We start from the raw sequence: 18411 nt of genomic DNA, 5'->3' as shown, positions 1-18411 counted from the left end.
ATAGCTCTACAGTATGAATTTGTTTGTATATGAGCTTAACAATGGTAACATGTCAGAAGTGGTCTAGCTTGCCAAAATTTCCAAAGAAAACTCTTTGTAGGCTGGGCGCATGCCCCAAGTGATAGAGTGCTTGCCTAGCACAAGATCTCAAGAGTTCAAATCCCAGGGGGAAAAAAAAAGGAAAACTCGCTTTCCACTTGCATCTTGCTATGTAGGCCAGGCAGGTCCCACTCCATGATCCTCAGAATCCTGATTACGGGTGTAGGCCATCACACTAAGCAAGTAAACTCCTGTTGCTACTTTATACAAAAGCAAAACCAACCATACATACCCTCTTTTCTCTTTTCTTCAGTTTGAAATTCCTCACCATGGAAGAATCCCAGTCCTATTGACAATTACAGTATATTAATTTCTTTAGTTAGATCTCTCATAAGCACTATGCAAATACATCTACAGCAAACTTGAAATCCTTTGGGAGCCAAGCTACCTAAACTATTTGAGGACAGGGGGAACGGGAAAGCCTCCAATGTTGTAGCTATAGAGATATAGTAAAGTTAACTGGTTTTCTTTTAAAAATTGAAGCTATTATAATAGAATCAGGAATCAATACCACAGAGACAAGAAAAGGTTAAAGAATCAACATCTATCGTGATTATTTCTAGTGTCTGGTCCTTTATTTCTGGTTATTTTTGTAATTAGTTTTAGAACCTACAGAATGTTAGGTACTACACTAGTCATGTCAAGTGTAATTCTTGCCCTTAAGGGATTGTTGCTTTCTACCAGATCTTCTGAACAACACTGCCAATTCAAAAGTTTATGTCTTTTGATCATTCCTCTTCTTTGGACTCTAAAAAAAAGTTCACCTCTAGAAAATTATTTCTCTTTTTATGACCTAATTTCAATTCACTTATTTGCATTCATTTTAGTATGTACCTGTAATTTATTCCTGACTGTCCCTGAAACAGGGACATAGTATGTAGAAATAGTTGCATAGAGAAAATAGTAGCTCACCAAATTTGCCTAGCTAATTTAGATATTAGTTGATTCGGCTTTAGTTAGAAAAGGTATCATAGCACATGTCTACCTTAAAATCAGCTGATAGTATGCTTTATGTTGTTGTTTTTGCCAGTATTAGGGTTTGAACTCAGAGCTCTGAACACTCTTGCCTGAGGCTCTACCATTTGAGTCATGCCTCAAGCCTAGCATTTTTCTGGTTAGCTGGGGTGTTTGGGAGATGAGTCTCATACATCTTTCTCTCTGGACTGGCTTCCAATTGTAATCTTCTGGATCTTAGCCTCCTACATAGCCTTGTCTTATTATATAACCCAGACCTACTCTATATTTCTTTTTGTTGTTGTTGTTGTTGACTAGTCCTGGGGCTTGAACTCAAAGCCTGAGCACTGTTCCTGGTTTCTTTTTGCTCAAGGCTAGCACTCTGCCACTTGAGCCACAGCGACACTTCCAGCTTTTTCTATATATGTGTGGTGCTGAGGAATCCAACCCAGGGCTTCTACATGTATAGGAGGTGAGCACTTAACCACTAGGCCATATTCCCAGCCCCCTACTCTACATCTCTTATTTCCAAAAGGAATTGACTAAAATGGCCGTATTTCCCCCTCCTAAACATTGACTTTTGAGGAAATAAAATCTTAACTAAGTAATAAGTAATTGTTACTTGTTTCACTATGTCAGAAAAACAGCCACCAATAACTTCTTATGATTTGTTTGCTAGGAACAGCCAGCAACAGAAAACACAAATCAATAAATTTCAGTCTCCTAAATATCATAATTATCAGGAGATAACTTTATGAAGAAATACCATCATGAGATGAGGGGGTGCTACTCCAGAAAAGGTAGCAAAGAGTTTAGCAATGTTAATTGCCATTAATCAAAGCATTATTCATAGTCTAAAAATTCTCATCACATCTTTCTGATTGGAGTCCTGGAGTCCCTTAGTTTCCTTGTAATTATGAAGTATGGGTAAGATTTTCTTAAGATCCAAACTGATACAAAAGTAAGGCACAAGTCTATTCACTCCAAGAGCAGCAAATAACCTTTGCCTGCATATAGCCTTGCTAATTTTTTTATGGCTGGCTAGGGCTTTAATAAGTCAAGATACAATCAATTAGTACATGCAGCTCACAGAGAGCCTTTCAGTAAACTTAACCTCATGCAAGTCCTGAATTCTACATTCTGACATCTAGAAACTAAAGCTTGTGTGATTCACATTTTAAATTGCTAGCCCAGACTCTATAACATATCAACAAATAATAGTAAAGGGTGGCCAGAGGAGAGAATAGGGCCAACAGATAAGTCTCAAAGATCAAATTTTATTACCAGTGATTCATCAGTCTTGTCAAAGCTGATATCTGATAAAATGGAACCAGATTCATCAATGGTTGATAGTCTAGATGGACAAAATACAATGTTAGACGCAAAACTATAAGCCACCAAAACACCCCAAGAATCCCACTGGTCAGGTAACATGAGCAAGATCATAGCAATTATCTTCTCTATGGTGACAACTTCCAAGTTCAAACCTAGCTGTGGTGGGCTGCTTTTTATGAGAAGTATGTGGATAAGGCCAGGTGCAGCACAGTTGCTTTTTCAACAAAGGGCTCATAATACCAACTCAAAATTACAGCCAGAGCTATAGGTGTTACTCCCTGCTGAGTTTGTACTACAGGCTACTAAAAATTCACAAGGCAGAAGAGTGAGTTTTAATTTGATTCCCAATTGTGGCTGCTTTCTGCAAGAGAGGATTACCCAGCTTTGGCAAGAAATTAAGCCTGTACATCTTCTTAGTTATAAAGATACCCCATAAAACAACCAGGCAACAAAACAAATAGCTGTAAGAGTGCTGACCTTTCCCTACTTATTGTATTGGGAGTGCTAAAGTCAAAGCCTAGCTAAGACTATTTTTTTTTTAATTTCTATTGTCAAACTGATGTACAGAGAGGTTACAGTTTCATACGTTAGGCATTGGATACAATTCTTGTACTGTTTGTACCTCCTCCCTCATTTCCCCTCCCCCCACTAAGACTATTTTAAATAGTTAGTATGGAACCAAAATTATTGTCTAGTCTTGGCTCAGAGCAGCCTTTCTAAACCAGAAAAGCTACAAGAGCTCTCTGGAGAGCAAACATTGAAAGTATTGCTGAACTGTCACTTTCACCTTTAGCAATGTATTTCTTGGCAATGTACAGGATTCATTATTTATGTGTAATTTAACATCAACACCAAAATTTTACCCGTGGTGAAACAACATCTTGAGGAGAGATTTATAAAAAAATAAGGAAAGAATGCGCTCGGGGCCAGTATCCCATGCCCGTAATCCTAGCTACTCAGGAGACTGAGAACTGAGAATCACTGAAGCCAGCCCGGGCAAAAAAAAAAAAAAAAAGGCCTTTAGCCTTTTATCTCCAATTAACTGCCTTAAAAAAATGCTGGAAGTAGAGCTGTGGCTCAAGTAGTGGCATATTAGTTTTGAGGTTAAAAAAAATAAGCAACTCAGGGACAAAACCTAGGCCCTGGGTTTAAGACCCAGGAAAGGCACAAATGAATAGATAAAATAATAATAAAAGAAGAAAAAAAAAAGGGAGGGCCTTAATTTCGCAATACCCTTCCCCCAAAGTCTTGTTCTGCTTTCTTCAGCACACATTACAGAAGCAGTATATTGAAGAGTTCAGATAACAGGAACTTCTAACAGCTGTGTTGCTCATGATCAGATAACAACAGATGCAGTTCCCCCACCTTTTGTTGCCAGCATTGCCGCTGGATGGCTGGCCTTTATTGAGAAAAGCCAGAGCTGATTTTTGCTCCTCGCTTAGTTGAATGCTGCCAGATGTGTCACACATGAGCATCTCTCGAATCAGCTGAATTTGTCGTTCCTTCAGACCAAAGCAGAGTAAAACATCATAACTAGCCAGGGGAGAAAGCTTCACCTCAAATTTATGGGACAGGCAGAAGACATTAAAATACAGCATTATGCAAATGGGACTTCAGGAAGGCAGCTACACCAACAGCATATTAATTCACATCAAGCCCAGATTGTAGCTCTGATTTCTGACTGGTAAAATGAACTGTAGCTAGAATAGTGGGGTTCTGCTACAAGACTTTTAGATCAAACTGCTAATCCAAGAAGAGAGTAATGCAAAATTTGAGTTCTAAAATAGATTCCACATAGCAAAAATACTTTGTCATTTTATCAAGTCAATTATTGGATTCTTCCACAGATCAAAGCAGTCACCAACCTTTGTAAATGGTGGAGCAAAACACACTAAAATAGGTATAGAACTGTAATACAAAAGAATCCAACAATTTGAGCTTACTAAGGCATCCAACACTGAACTAAGATGGATTAGCCCCTGGTAATAAAGGCTTTCTGGCCCAGTCTGGCACATCAAAATGATAGTGCTATAAGTCAGTCACATTACTCAACTGGTTGAGTACATCTAGCTCTTTACCCTGAAATAGAGAGCAGTGATAAAGGGACGGGTTAGAACTGCCTTGCCTCTATCAATGTGGAGGAACAGCTAGTTGTGTACAGATGAAGATACTTTGAGTAGCATTTTAATTTCTAACTATGAAGAGGAGTCATAAGCTAGTTTTAACTCTAATCATGGGCAAGATGTCAAAGGATATGTTGCTTTCAGTTCTTTCATGAGGATGAAAAATGGGGTATATGTCTCAAGAGGAAATATCAGTCGTTTTTATGTTATTGTATAACACTACAAAATTTTATGACTATATAGCCATTGTTCTTATATACAAAACAATACAGACCAGCTTCTCACAGTCAGCCTCAGCTCGTTGTCTCCGTTTGATCTCTAGCTCCACTTGATTACGTGCGTGCTTCAGCTTAACATCAAGAGCGCTACGTTCAGATTCCGCTTTCATCAAAAGATCCTTGTATTTCCCCAGCTCGTGGTCTGTTCTCTGCCACTTCTTACGGAAATCCTCAAAGTCTTTTGCCAACTGGATGAATTCTGAGGAAAGGTGAAAATTTTAGTAATTCAAGTATCAAACAGAGTACAAATCCTCAAATAAATGGCTCCAAATACATAATTAAGGGACCAGCTCAACTATAGGCAAGCCCAACTGAAAATAACCAGAAGCAGATCTTAGATATATCTGTCACTCTAGACAAGAGCTTTGTGGGGAGCAATTCCTGATTCAATAGGCCACATACTTCTAGCTTAGCCAGTGGCATCTGCTATGGAATATGTAACTCATTAGTCACCTGGCTCCAGATGTAACACTAACACTGAAAGCTCCTGAACAGAAGGCAATCAAAGGGGGATACCTTTGGGGCAGCTGTCACACACCAGGACAGTTACAGCTATAAAACAAAAAACAGTCTCCTTTACAGTCACACATTGCTGCACCAGGGATGTTAAGCAGCAAATTCAAATGTAACTGCTGTAATATGCTCCAGTAGATGTAGATTAATATTACAGATGTCTAGACCTGCAATTTCATTCAGCTACATAATTATACAAATATTGATTTGAAAGTAAAGAGCCAATTTGCTTTTGCTGTTTAACACTGCCCTGAAGGGTATGTAAACATTCCACTTGGAAAAGCCAGAGAGATCACACCAGCTCTTGGAAAGTCACTGATAGAAGAATGTGGACTCTTCAAATGTCTGCAAGGATGGCGTCACTTCCCAAGCAGAACCTCATAGCAAGATAACCTTGATGGCATTCATTCTTATCACCTGATAATGGGGAAGACTGTTCTACAATATACTTGCAAAAGTGCCTTACAATTTTCTAGTTAACCTCAGTCTATCTCTAAGCACCCATTCACACTCTCTACCATAATGAAGGAACGGTCCAAGGTGCATATCTGATGCTGATCACACTAACCCAGTTTATAGCTGAAACTAGGCCATATTCACACAAAGAAGGTTCTTAGGTGGTAAGGGCATTATACATAGTGTAGCACAAGCCTACTATGTCACAAATATACAACAGGAACTTGCTAAATATTGTTATGCCTGTTCCTAATTCATACTTATTCATCACTATTTTTAAAAGTTCGGACAGCTTCTAACTAAAAAAATAGATTAAAAATGTGGACTGGGAAAAACATAACAAAATACTTAAGCTACTAATTAAAGTAATTTTATTTAGCTACTTGCATTCTCATCTTCCTTTAACCTTGGACTTAAAAACTTAAAACTAGGGCTGGGAATGTGGCTTAGTGGTAGAGTAATTGTCTAACATGCATGAAGCCCTCGGTTCTATTCCTCAGCACCACATAAACAGAAAAAGTGGGTACTATGGCTCAAGTGGCAGAGTGCTAACCTTGAGCAAAAAGAAGCCAGGAACAGTGCTCAGGCCCTGAGTACAAACCCCAGGACTGGCAAGAACAACAACAACAAAAAAAAAACACCTTAAAACTAAACAAAAGGCAGTTGTGACAAAAGGCAAGAATGAGAATTTAAGGGATATGTGGAAGAGGCAGTCCTAGAATTTGAGAAAATGACAAATACTGAGTGGATGCACAGAAGATTCTAGAGTACTGAATGACCTAATTCCAAAGTCAGAAATTTAGAGAGGAGACCAGGCACTGGTGGTTCACGCCTGTAATAACTACTCAGGAGGCTGAGATCTAAGGATTGAAGTTTGAAGCCAGCCAGGCAGGAAAGTCTGTGAGACTCTCCAATTAACCACCAGAAACTGGTGGGGCAAAATCTCTATTGCAAAACAGAAATCAATAGGAAACTACATATCTTGTTTTTTGGTGTGTTTTTTTTGGGGGGGGCGGGGGGTTGTTGAAATAAATAAGAAGCCAGATGGGTGTTTTTTTTGGGGGGGGGGCTGTTTAGGAGTTTTGTTTGGCTTCACAGCATTACTTCCCAAAGTATTTTCACAACTAGTACCTCAGTATATCCCCAAATCCTCACAGCAGTCACAGACAAGAGATGAAATGCTTAAATTCCTATTTCACAGATGGAAAAACAGAGAAACAAGTTAAATGCCAACACTAGCTACTGGGATTCTAAACCTGGGATTCTTCCCTTGGGCTCCACACCCTTATATCCTCCTAGAGGTCTTATCAATACAATCTCTTCTACCATTTGCTCCGTGTTTCCAACTCACAAACACCACTCCACCCAGGAATGGGATTCCTCTTATTTCTTTTTTTCCTGAGCTATGGCAACCATCTCCTTCCTAGTCAGACTCCCATCCTCCATCTCTACTGCAACCTTTACTTCTGCCAGATAAAATTTTCCCAAAGCAGAGTGCTGATCATCCCTACCCTCCACCCCCCACTGTCTCCCCTCACCTGTGTTGCATACTCTAAAGCTGTTGCCTGACCTCTTTCATCTCTGCCTATTGAGATCTGACCCTATATCTAAGATTCAACTCAAATCTTACTTTCTTTCAAGAAGCCATTTAGTTGTCCCTTTTCCTCAAACTCAACATGTACTAGAAGCTTTGATAGGCCCTCACAAAATATTTGTTAAATGAACCTGTGTCTTAAGATTTCTTATTCCCTATCTTTCCCACTAGACTCCAAAGTAATCCATTTTCTGAGATGATGTGACCTCAAAGGGAAGCCTGATTAGTATGCCATTGTGGTTACTGAGCTAGTACCAGATGACAGGGTCATGCAGCAGCTATTAGGGAGAGAAAATAGAATATTGTTCTGAAAGGCCTGTAAGTGGATAAGAGCTATTAAAAGCATCAATCAATTTAAAGAAAATACTGAATGGTATAAGCAAGATGCCATATTAAGTACTATGAAGGTAAAGAAGAGCTCAGGACACAGTTCTAGCATTACTTTTATGCCAGTAAGGCTGATTTGAGAGCAACACATACTAAATTGGTTATTACTGAAAATCTGAAATAGAAGAGAAATGGCAACACAAAGAGAAGCTGGCATAAAATAATTCTCTTAGACCATATACATCAGTGCTATCAGTCCCACTTTCTTTTCTAATTGATTTCCCGGATTGTTCCTTTTCCTCCCCAACCCTCTCCTTTATCATTACCCATGAATCTAATGTACAAAAGTTGGTAAAAGTATATGCCAATCCCTTTTTGAAAAGAAAGACTGTTTTCCCTCCTTAGCTATGTTTCATAGACACCAAAAGTCTGGGATAAAGAATAAAGGCAGGGGCTGGGAATATGGCCTAGTGGCAAGAGTGCTTGCCTCAAATACATGAAGCCCTGGGTTCAATTCCTCAGCACCACATATATAGAAAACGGTGGCGCTATGGCTCAAGTGGCAGAGTGCTAGCCTTGAGCAAAAAGAAGCCAGGGACAGTGCTCAGGCCCTGAGTTCGTGGCCCAGGACTGGCAAAAAAAAAAAAAAAGAATAAAGGCAACAAGCTAGGTGCCAGTGACTTCATGCTTGTTTAATCCTACCTAATAATAGGGGGCTGAGATCTGAGGATCACAGACTATGAGATTTATCTCCAAATAACTACCAAAATAAAAGCTAGAAGTGGAGCTGTAGCTCAAGTAGTAGAACCCTAGCTTTGAGCAAAGCAGCTCAGGCCTGATTTCAAGCCCCAGGACCAACCACAATTAAAATAATAAAAAATCTGGAAGTAGCGCTGAAGCTCAGGTGGTAGAACACCAGCCTTAAGCAAGAAAAAGCCCTAATTTCAAGCCCCAGAATCCCAAACAAAAAAAAAAAACAACAAAAGAAAAACAAACAACAAAAAAAGCAAAAAACTGGAAAGCAGAGCTATAACTCAAGTGGTAGGAAAAAACTAAGCCTGGAGGAGGAAAAAAACTAAGGTACAATGTACAGGCCCTGAGTTCAAGCCCCAGTAGTAGCACCAAAAAAAAAAGGACAATTACTAGGAAGAAAAAAACAACATCCTTGGAAATTCGTATTTTACCTAGTTCATGGTACAAATACGAAAATGCCAACTAATGTCAACTGCTGAGTGAAAAGATAACATTAATAATGAAAAACATCTGGGTAAAATCCATTTCAGGGCAACTACAGAAATAATTTTAGAGATGTTTAAGAATGATTCCCATTAATCTTTGATTATGGGTAAGTGACCACTGCATTCTTTTTAGGTAACATGAATGAAAAGCAACTTTAAGGCTGAAACATTTCCATTTTATAGAAAGCCCAAATGTGAAGTCTGCTTTTTCTTTTTGCACAGACCATCTCAGAATGACTTACGAAGTTCATTTCCTTCACTGAGAATTTCCACCCGGCGCACAAGCTGCTCAAACAGATTCCGCAAATTCAGCATTGTAGTATCCATCTTTCTGCCAAGAAATCAAATACACATTAGGGGTCCTGCCTTCTCGCCCTGACAAAAGATGCAGTAGCAAACATATAGTCATCAGTGACCAACATCTGGACTCTTCCATTTGCAGCTACCATTATAAGAATCTCAAGCCAACAATTGATGTTTTGTGTGATCCTCAATATAAAAACAAAATTGGGGGCTGGGGTGTAGCTCAGTGGCAAGCACTTGCCTAGCAAGTGCAATGTTCTGGGTTCGACCCCCAATGCCCAAAAGGAAAATACAAAAAATAAACAGTTAAAACCAAAGTTGGAATGTTGAAGATAATATCTACCTTCTGTCTACTTCTCTTCCCACCTCCACCCACAATTACCCTGGTGCTGACAAGAAGGCAATTAGGAATGAGCCTGTCAGTCAGTTGATTACAAGGTGACTACAAAATGTGGTTCAAGTCAAGCCTGATTAGTATAACACTTCTGCTATTTTAATTCCTTATGGACTTTGAAATCTACAATGTAACTTAATGTGGGTTTATCTTTAATTTCATTTTTAGCTAATGCCCTGTTGAAACTGTCTTTTAGAAAGCAGGACATGGTCAGCAGATTTCCTATCAATGACACAGATGACATCACATCACCAATTAAATGAGGAAATCACCAGCTCAGCAGCACAAGAATTATTTCTGTATTACAGGGTTCCCTGCTGGACTGCTTGCAGGACTATGTCTAAATTTATACCAAGAATAGGCAAAGGATTATGTTTTACCATATTCTGGCATCAGAGAGACAATATACCACCTTCACAGTTAGAAGGGCAAAGGAAAAATCATTTACTGGCATGTTCTGTATAGTGAATTTCAGGCTTTGTGCTTCCCTTCAAAGACCTATGGCTATTACATTAAAAATGCAATCACTACAGGCAGTTCTATTTCAAATAGTCTTTAACTGGAAATACCTTGAGGAAATAAGATCTTCATTTAACAGTTAGGAAGACATTCATGGGATGTTATGAAAATTATCAAGGAAATGAAATAAACTCAAATTTCACTTGAAAATAAAATGTCTTTAGAAATACCATTAAAGTATTGTTCCTATATTTCTCTATCTACCTCTCAACATTCTACTCCTGGTGGTTATTTCATGTCTCTAAATAAAAATTTCAGAACTCTCTTATGAATGTTTTGTGATTTTTCAATGTTTTTAAGAGTGTACGATAAGTTGTGATGGCAACAAAGGAAAAAATACAAAGGACAAAGGAATATATGACTACAAAGATATTCTCTACTAAATGATGCAAAAATATTCATTTGTACTTGTGACAATTGTAATAGCAAAAGCCTTCAATTGGATGAGATATATACCTGATTCTGGGCCAGAAACTAAGATCTTCAAATGGCAATGTATCTGTTCCAAGCAACATAATCATAGCAAGCTGCTAAGCAACCAGACCAACAAATTTATTACAAAGGTCTTTTACTAAACTAAGAACAAAACCAAAAGAATAACACTAAAACTGACAGGAAGAGATCTGGAAGTCATGGAAAGATACCTATGGACTTAACAAAACTAAACATACTCAAGTACCACAGTACAGAAGGAGGGAAGGATATTCAACAGTTGATTCAGATGACAATATCTTTTGACTCCCAGTAAAAACATAAGGTCCGAATAAGTACTTTCAATCTGAGCATTGATTTCTCTCAATTCAATATCATCTGTATATCTGCAGCATTAGAGCAGTAGAAAACTTATGTCCGGGAGTACAGAAAAGTGTCAAGTGTCAGTGGTTCATGTCTGTAACCCTAGCTACTCAGAGACCTGGAAGACCTCAGTTCAAAGCTAGCAGGGACAGAAAAATCTGTGCAATTCTATCTCCAATTAGGATTACAGGCATGAGCCACCAGCACCCAGTTCTTAATTTTTTCCCCCAAAGGTTTGTGTCTTAAATGACAATGAGACCTGACTCTGTGTGTGCATGTGTGTGTGCATGAGTGTGTGTAACACTGAAGTTTTAAACTCAGGGCCTTGAGCTTGCTAGGTAAGCACGTTATCACTTTAGACATACTGACTCTTGATTTCTTCTATGATTTGAATGTTTGTGTCCCTCCAAAGTTCTTGTTAAAACTTAATTCCTGGGCTGAGAATATGGCCTAGTGGCAAGAGTGCTTGCCTCGTATACATGAAGCCCAGGGTTCGATTCCTCAGCACCACATATATAGAAAAGGCCAGAAGTGACGCTGTGGCTCAAGTGGCAGAGTGCTAGCCTTGAGCAAAACGAAGCCAGGGACAGTGCTCAGGCCCTGAGTCCAAGCCCCAAAACTTAATTCCCAATGCAGCAGTACAGTAGGCTAGGTGCTGGTAGCTCATGTCTATAACCCTAATTACTCACTCAAGAGGCTGAAATCTGAGGATTGAGGTTCCAAGGCAGACCAGGCAGGAAAGCCCATGAGACTTATTTTGAATTAACCACCAAAAAGCCAGAAGGACTGTCTCAAGACATACAGCACCAGCCTGGAATTAAAAGGCCAACGAAGGCCATAAGGCCCTGAGTTCAAGCCCCAGTATGGAAACCAAACCAATCCCAAACAAAACAAAAAAAGTGATCAGGATATGAAATGGAATATATGCCCTTATAGCCCTTATAAAAGGGTTTGAAGGAATCTTTTTGCCCTTCTACCATGTGAGGACACGGCAAGAATGCCCTATCTTAGAAGTAGAAAACAGGCCCTGACCAGACAAAGACTCTGCTAGCAGCATTATCTTGGATTTCCAGACTGTGAAGAATAAATGTCCCTTATTTCCAAATTACTTAGGCTAAGATATTTTGTTTTAGCAGCAGGAACGGACTGAAACTTTCCCCTTTAAAGAAAATCTTCCCATTGTTCTCACATTCCTTTAATCCATTATTATCCTTATCTATGCATATTACTCTCTGAAATAAGACAGGCTCTTGAACACATCTCACGGCTGAACAACTGAGCATGCAGACAACCTACATAGAGACATCTCACCAGAGTAACCACTATACATACAACAAAGGGTAATCTGCATTGTTCTCCTCCGGTGATGCCTAGTATCGTAGCCAGGAGGTACTTAGTTAAGTAACCTCCTCATACTCTACTGTATACAAAGAGGCAGTCCTTAATTCTGACAGATCATCATGGTCTCCAAGTTCATAGTTTTACAAAAGTCTGATTATCAATTTCTATTTTTCCCTCATCACCTGACATTTGTGTCCCAGGCAGACTGTAAACTTGAGAGGAGAAATCTTGTATTTGGCACTGCTATGTTACACACACAAACATTCAGAATTTAAAATATAATACAAAACAAACAGATAATAAATAAATGTCAAAGAATACACACACTGTCATTAATACTTCTGTCAAAAGGGTTTCCATTCGACCTCAACATTACTTAATATAGAGCAGAACAAAAAGAACAATTAAAGAGGGATAGGGCAAAAGTCCTAAATTAAAGCTTTAACTCGTCTATGTACTAGTAAAATGTTGGTAATTACTTAAATTCTGAGACTCATTTACAAAGTACAAACAATAATACTTATGCTACACTTCATAGAAAAACTTAACATAGAAAAAACTTTACAATGCATAAGTTGGCTCTTACTATCAAAATACAAGGTATTATATATAAAACTATGTATGAGTGGGAGCTTGAGGCTCACACCTGTATGTAATCCTAGCTACTCAGGAGGCTAAGATCTCAGGACTGTGGTTTGAAGCCAGGTGGGGCAGGAAAGTCCATGAGACTTTGCCAGTCCTGGGTTCGATTCCTCAGCACCACATATATAGAAAATGACTGGAAGTGGCGATGTGGCTCCAGTGACTGAGTGCTAGCCTTGAGCAAAAAGAAGCCAGGGACAGTGCCCAGGCACTGAGTCCAAGGCCTAGGACTGGCAAAAAAAAATGTACTCATTACCTGACTTATGAAATGTGAACTCCTCTGTACAAAAGAAATAAAATTTAAAAATAAAATAAAATAACATACTATGTCATGTTTGTTACATTATCCAATGCCTCTCCCAAATCATGTTACACAAAGAATGAAGTTTATAAAAGCAGACTGTAAATAGAACCTAGACCAAAAAGAATCAAGAAGAAAACAAAATTTGACCAGGTGAAGAAACTTAAGCAAGCTGGTCTAGAAAAGCTTAATGCTACTGAAGAGAGCTTCTTTTTCCTCTAATATAGGTTTACTTTGGGTAATGAAAAAATTACAGTAGCAAACTATAATCCTCTTCTCTTTACAGGCTGGGGAACAATATATTTTTATTAACATCCTACAGAAGTGACTCTAAGGAATTATTTATAGGTGACAAAAATATCTTTCTGCATCACTACCGACTCTTGATATCTCAGCCAAATTGTAACTCAAAAAGCTAAAATTTACTCATCCTATTCAATGTCAATTGAAAATGGTTTTAATTTTCCTGCTGGGTCACATTTTCACCCTTAAGTTTATTTCCTCTCCCTTTATTATTTAGCTCCATAGCTAGAAGATACACTAATGTGGAAGGAAACAAAAAACAAAGTCATCTTGCAGTGCATTGCTTTGCAGCTGTAAAACAGCTGTTACTTTCCGCAAAAGAGGCTGCTGCCTTTCGGGAAAGCTGAAACGACCCCTGTGTGTGGCAAGGAAATCAGTTTGTGAGCACTTAAAACAAAAAGGTGCTGGAGAATCTCAGCTATTATTGATAGGAAGCCCCAGAAGTGGAGAAGTCACTACATACAGATTCCCAATCTGTGAGTATCCCTAAGGGAGCAATTTGGCAACACCAAGGTAGAGTCTCAGCTTGCCTTGATTGCTTTGAGCCCCCAATTTAATTTCAATCACCCAGTGAAGAAGACAGACAGTTCTTCAGAATAACAGACTATTGCAGACTGCAGAGTATCCTGGGAAAAGTCTGTATACTCTTCTACTTTCTATTACAATCAACATTATTATGAAACCTATATATCATTTCTTAGATACATAAAAGGTGTTAAATATTGTAAAACAAAGCAACAGAAGACTGCCTGAGTTTTTCATTGATGTGTCTTAATAAAAAAAAACACCCAAAACATTGCTGATCTGGAGAATCCCAAGAAATTAACAATATAGGTTTTCTGCTGCCAAGGAAAACCTTTTATTCCCAAAAACAATCTCAATGCTAAGATTCTTTCATGTAAGTAGGAAGCATTTCAGAACAATTCTTTTTCCCAAATGTCTGTATCAAATCCAAGTGGCAGGAAGAAAAATACTATTATGACAACGAATTTGCGTCCGTTTTTAGAGTGTTAGGGATCGAACTCAGAGCCTTGTATATGGTAGTCAAGCATTCTACAACTGAGCCAAATTCCCAGTTCCCAGCCCACCCCTAAAAAACAACAAAAAGGGCTGGGGATATAGCCTAGTGGCAAGAGTGCCTGCCTCGGATACACGAGGCCCTGGGTTCGATTCCCCAGCACCACATATAGAGAAAGCGGCCAGAGGCGGCGCTGTGGCTCAGGTGGCGGAGTGCGCAGCCTTGAGCGGGAAGAAGCCAGGGACAGTGCTCAGGCCCTGAGTCCAAGGCCCAGGACTGGCCAAAAAAAAAAAAAACAAAACAAATAAAAAACAACAAAAAACAAAACAAAACATTGTTCATGTGAGCAAATTAACTGCAGAATGAGTAAACAATATCTTCAACCCAACATGAAGAAATAAGAACTGAGAAATTATTTTTTATAAAAATTATTACTCAGCTTACTAATTTTTTCCCTGTGAACTCTGTCTTAACTGTTCTATTCATCAAGGTCTAAAATAAGTCTTACCAATTCAGTGAGCCCTTGTTTCAATCCACAATGATCTCCCTTATTATCTATGACACACATTGGGCAGAAACGCTGCCTCATAGTGCTAAATTTCTATGTTGAAAAAAAATTAAAGAAAAAGCATCATTAACCAACTGTTACGTGCCTCTATATTTAACCTTTGTCCACGAGCACTCATTTATCAGAGTTGCAATCACACATTACATATAGTTTTGTGCTTTGCTTTTTACCATCATGTCTTCATTAAATTCAAAACAGCTGATGAACAACTACTGTTTAATCATTCTCTTCATTTGATATTTAGATTATTCCATTTTTCAGTTACCTCTCTGCCTGGAATTGCCTAGATGGCCTCTTTCAAATCTTTATTCATGTCATTTTCTCAGAAGTCTTTCTTTACCATCCTTTTAAATTGGAGGCTTTCCCCGCAACACTTTTCAGTTTAATTTTGCCCCCCAAAGCACTTATCTTTATTATTTATTGTCAATGGTGTAAATTCTGAGGAAGCAAAGATTTGTGTCGGTTTTGTTCACTGCTGAGCCCCTGGTGCCTAAACAGTATAGACATTTGTTAGTGATTAGGCACTTAATGAATGAGTAACAAACAGTATTTTTCTTCAGGTGACTGTGTTCCTTACATAGATTTCCAATCAATATATTTCTTTTCTTTCTTTCTTTTTTGTCTGAGACCAGGACTTGAACTTGGTACCCGATGCTTCCACTCATTGGCTAGCACTCTACCACTGAGCCACACCTCCAACCCCATCCAATCAATACATATTAGGGTGTGAAAACTCTTCATAAAGACTGCCAAAAATACATTCTAAAAATGCCGTACTAACTGGGCCCAACGGCACTTGCCTGAAATCCCAGCTACTCAGGAGTAAAGCAGACACATGGAGAATTCAAGGCCAGCCTGGACTAAATAGCAGAGACCCTGCCTCCCCGCTCCCAACAAAAAAGCACTATACTATGTAGAGTACTCCAACAGTTTATAGATTCAGTACAGATATCCTTTTAAATTCTACTATCCCAAACAAACTGCACATTCTTTTCAAGCTGTGTAAGTTGGTGTTGAGGATTCACTAAAATTGTTTTAGAAAGGGGGGGATGGGTGGCTGAGGGGATGAATTTGCAACTTTGGTCGGAATACACTGGATGCACTTATGGGTCACACTTAGACACACATCCCTTGTGACATATGCTAAGAAAAATCTTTTTTTTTTAATCTAAAAATAGGAAGTGAAGATGTGGTTCAAGTGGTAAAGCGTTAGTCTTGAGCAAAAAAGCTCAGTGACAGCGCCTGGGGCCCAAGTGGCAGGACACACACACACACACACACACACACACACACACACACACACACACACACAAAAGTACCTGTTGGATGATTAAGCTATAGGAAGGCGCCTTCCCTAAATACCTTCAATAATTTTTTTTAAAGTATATACCCGACATATTAAAAAGAATACCGTTTTCATTTAAGGGCTTACCACTCACCCCACGTTCCTACACACACCCTTGGCCTACCAAAGAGAGATACTAATGAACTGAACTGGGCGTGAAAGTGTGGAAGAAAAAAAAAAAGCTAAGAATAAACTGTGGCTGTTAGTCAGGCTCAGAATGAAGTTGGGAAGGGCAAGATGTCATTGCCTCGGCCCAGCAGGAAAACGGGGCTCCCCTTCAGCACACCCCCCGCCGGCCCCCCAAGCCCCAGGGCTCCTCCCTTACTAATACCCCAAACGGGGTGGGGAGTGGAGGTTACCCCACCCACACTGGGTTTAGGTGGAAACAACTTTGGGGGGGCCGGTGAGGAACGGCTCCAGTTCTGTAATAAAAAATAAAAAATACAAGCTGCACATCAAAAAACAAAAACTTCCCTCAAAAGCCGCTGCCGAACTGAAAATTAAAGCAGCAGAGCCGGCCTTGCCAGGCCGCAGCCCGGAAAGCCACAGCGAGGGGACGGCGGCGGCCGGCCTCCCCCCCCCCCCCCCCGCCCCTCCCCGACCTCCGCGGAGGGCCCAACACTCACCACGGCGGCCGCGCCCCCTCCGTCAATCCCGCGCCCGGCGCCCCAGGTCTCGCAGCCCCCCGCGCTCCCTTCGCAGGGTCCGCCAAGTCCCACCTGGGCGGCCAAGCACTCGCCTACGCGACTCACCCAACGGCAGAGCCGCACCGCGCCGCTCCGCGCCGCCCGCTCGGGTTTGAAATCCGGCACCGGCCAATCACAGAGGAGTTTATTCCACTCACACAGCACCCCACCACCACCACACTATAGCGCATGCGTCAGGCCAAAGGACGGGGACGGACGAAAGTGAGCATGCGCGTTCCGCTTGCGTGAAGCTGAAGGAAGCCATTTTGACTAGGGTCAATAGTTTTGAGTTCGGAAGGATTTTTCCCCCCCCCCCCACTTCTGGTGCCCTTTCCTGAAGCCATTTTGGATGCCATGTTGACTAAGGGCAAGTCTCTCTCTCTCTCTCTCTCTCTCTCTCTCTCTCTCTCTCTCTCTCTCTCTCTCTCTCTCTCTCTCTCTCTCTCTCTCCCTCTCTCTCTCTCTCTCTCTCTCCCTCTCCCTCTCCCTCTCCTCTCCCTCTCCTCTCTCTCTCTCTCTCCCCTCTCTCTCCCTCCCTCCCTCTCTCTCCTCTCCTCTCTCTCCCCCTCCCCTCCCCTCTCTCCTCTCTCTCTCTCTCCTCTCTCTCTCCCTCCCTCCCTCTCTCTCCTCTCCTCTCTCTCTCTCCTCTCTCTCCCTCCCTCCCTCTCTCTCCTCTCCTCTCTCTCTCCCCCTCCCCTCCCCTCTCTCCTCTCTCTCTCCCCCTCTCATTCTCTCTCTCCCTCTTATTCTCTCCCTGTCTCCCTCTCCTCCCTCCCCTCCCCCTCCTCTCTCTCTCTCATTTCAACCATGTTTCCTGAGTTACATTATCCATTCATTCCTGCCTTTATTCAGCCTTTCAATTGACACACAGGTGTCAATAAACGTGGTGTGCCAATTCATAACAAATACTCAGCTAAGAATCAGAAAAAAATGAAAACTAAGTGGTTTCTTCTTTCCAGTAGCCACAAATGGAGGAGACAGTTCAGGGAAACAAAAATACTAAGTGAGAGGTGTTATAATTCCGTGCAATAAATGGTATTTGGAATTTCACATTGTGCTGGCACCTTACAAGAGGCTTTTATATTTTTTGTAAAATTCTGGACCCCCAATACTGGGAGAGAGCACGGAGAGGGGTGACTTTCCCAAAAGAAATGTACTCATTACCTGACTTATGTAACTGTAATCCCTCTGCACATCACCTGTACAATAACAAAAATAAAAAAATCTGGGCCCACATACTTAATACATTTTATATTTGAAGCAATTATTAGAGGACTAT

General features: G+C 40.3%; 1 protein-coding gene across 2 annotated transcripts in view; it reads right to left on the bottom strand.

Moving 5' to 3' along the window:
• Racgap1 (Rac GTPase activating protein 1) overlaps positions 1–17213 on the bottom strand; it is a 30754-nt gene extending 13541 nt beyond the window's left edge. The window contains exons 1-6 of one of the 2 annotated variants that reach the window (XM_048364747.1): positions 17073–17213; positions 9160–9244; positions 4786–4988; positions 3754–3890; positions 2338–2407; positions 332–385 (exon numbers count right to left, since the gene is read on the bottom strand). In XM_048364747.1, the coding sequence (XP_048220704.1) occupies positions 332–385; positions 2338–2407; positions 3754–3890; positions 4786–4988; positions 9160–9244 (549 nt within the window). In that variant the 5' untranslated portion in view covers positions 17073–17213. Of the gene's footprint in view, positions 1–331; positions 386–2337; positions 2408–3753; positions 3891–4785; positions 4989–9159; positions 9249–17072 lie in introns of both variants that reach the window. The other variant, XM_048364738.1, reaches the window with a different exon arrangement.
• Positions 17214–18411: the final 1198 nt, after the last annotated feature.

This window comes from Perognathus longimembris, chromosome 1 (genome assembly GCF_023159225.1).
Source record: "Perognathus longimembris pacificus isolate PPM17 chromosome 1, ASM2315922v1, whole genome shotgun sequence".
NCBI classification, from domain to species: Eukaryota; Metazoa; Chordata; class Mammalia; order Rodentia; family Heteromyidae; genus Perognathus; species Perognathus longimembris.
Note: the sequence above shows the minus strand (reverse complement) of the source record. Positions and strands in the feature narration are given on the sequence as shown.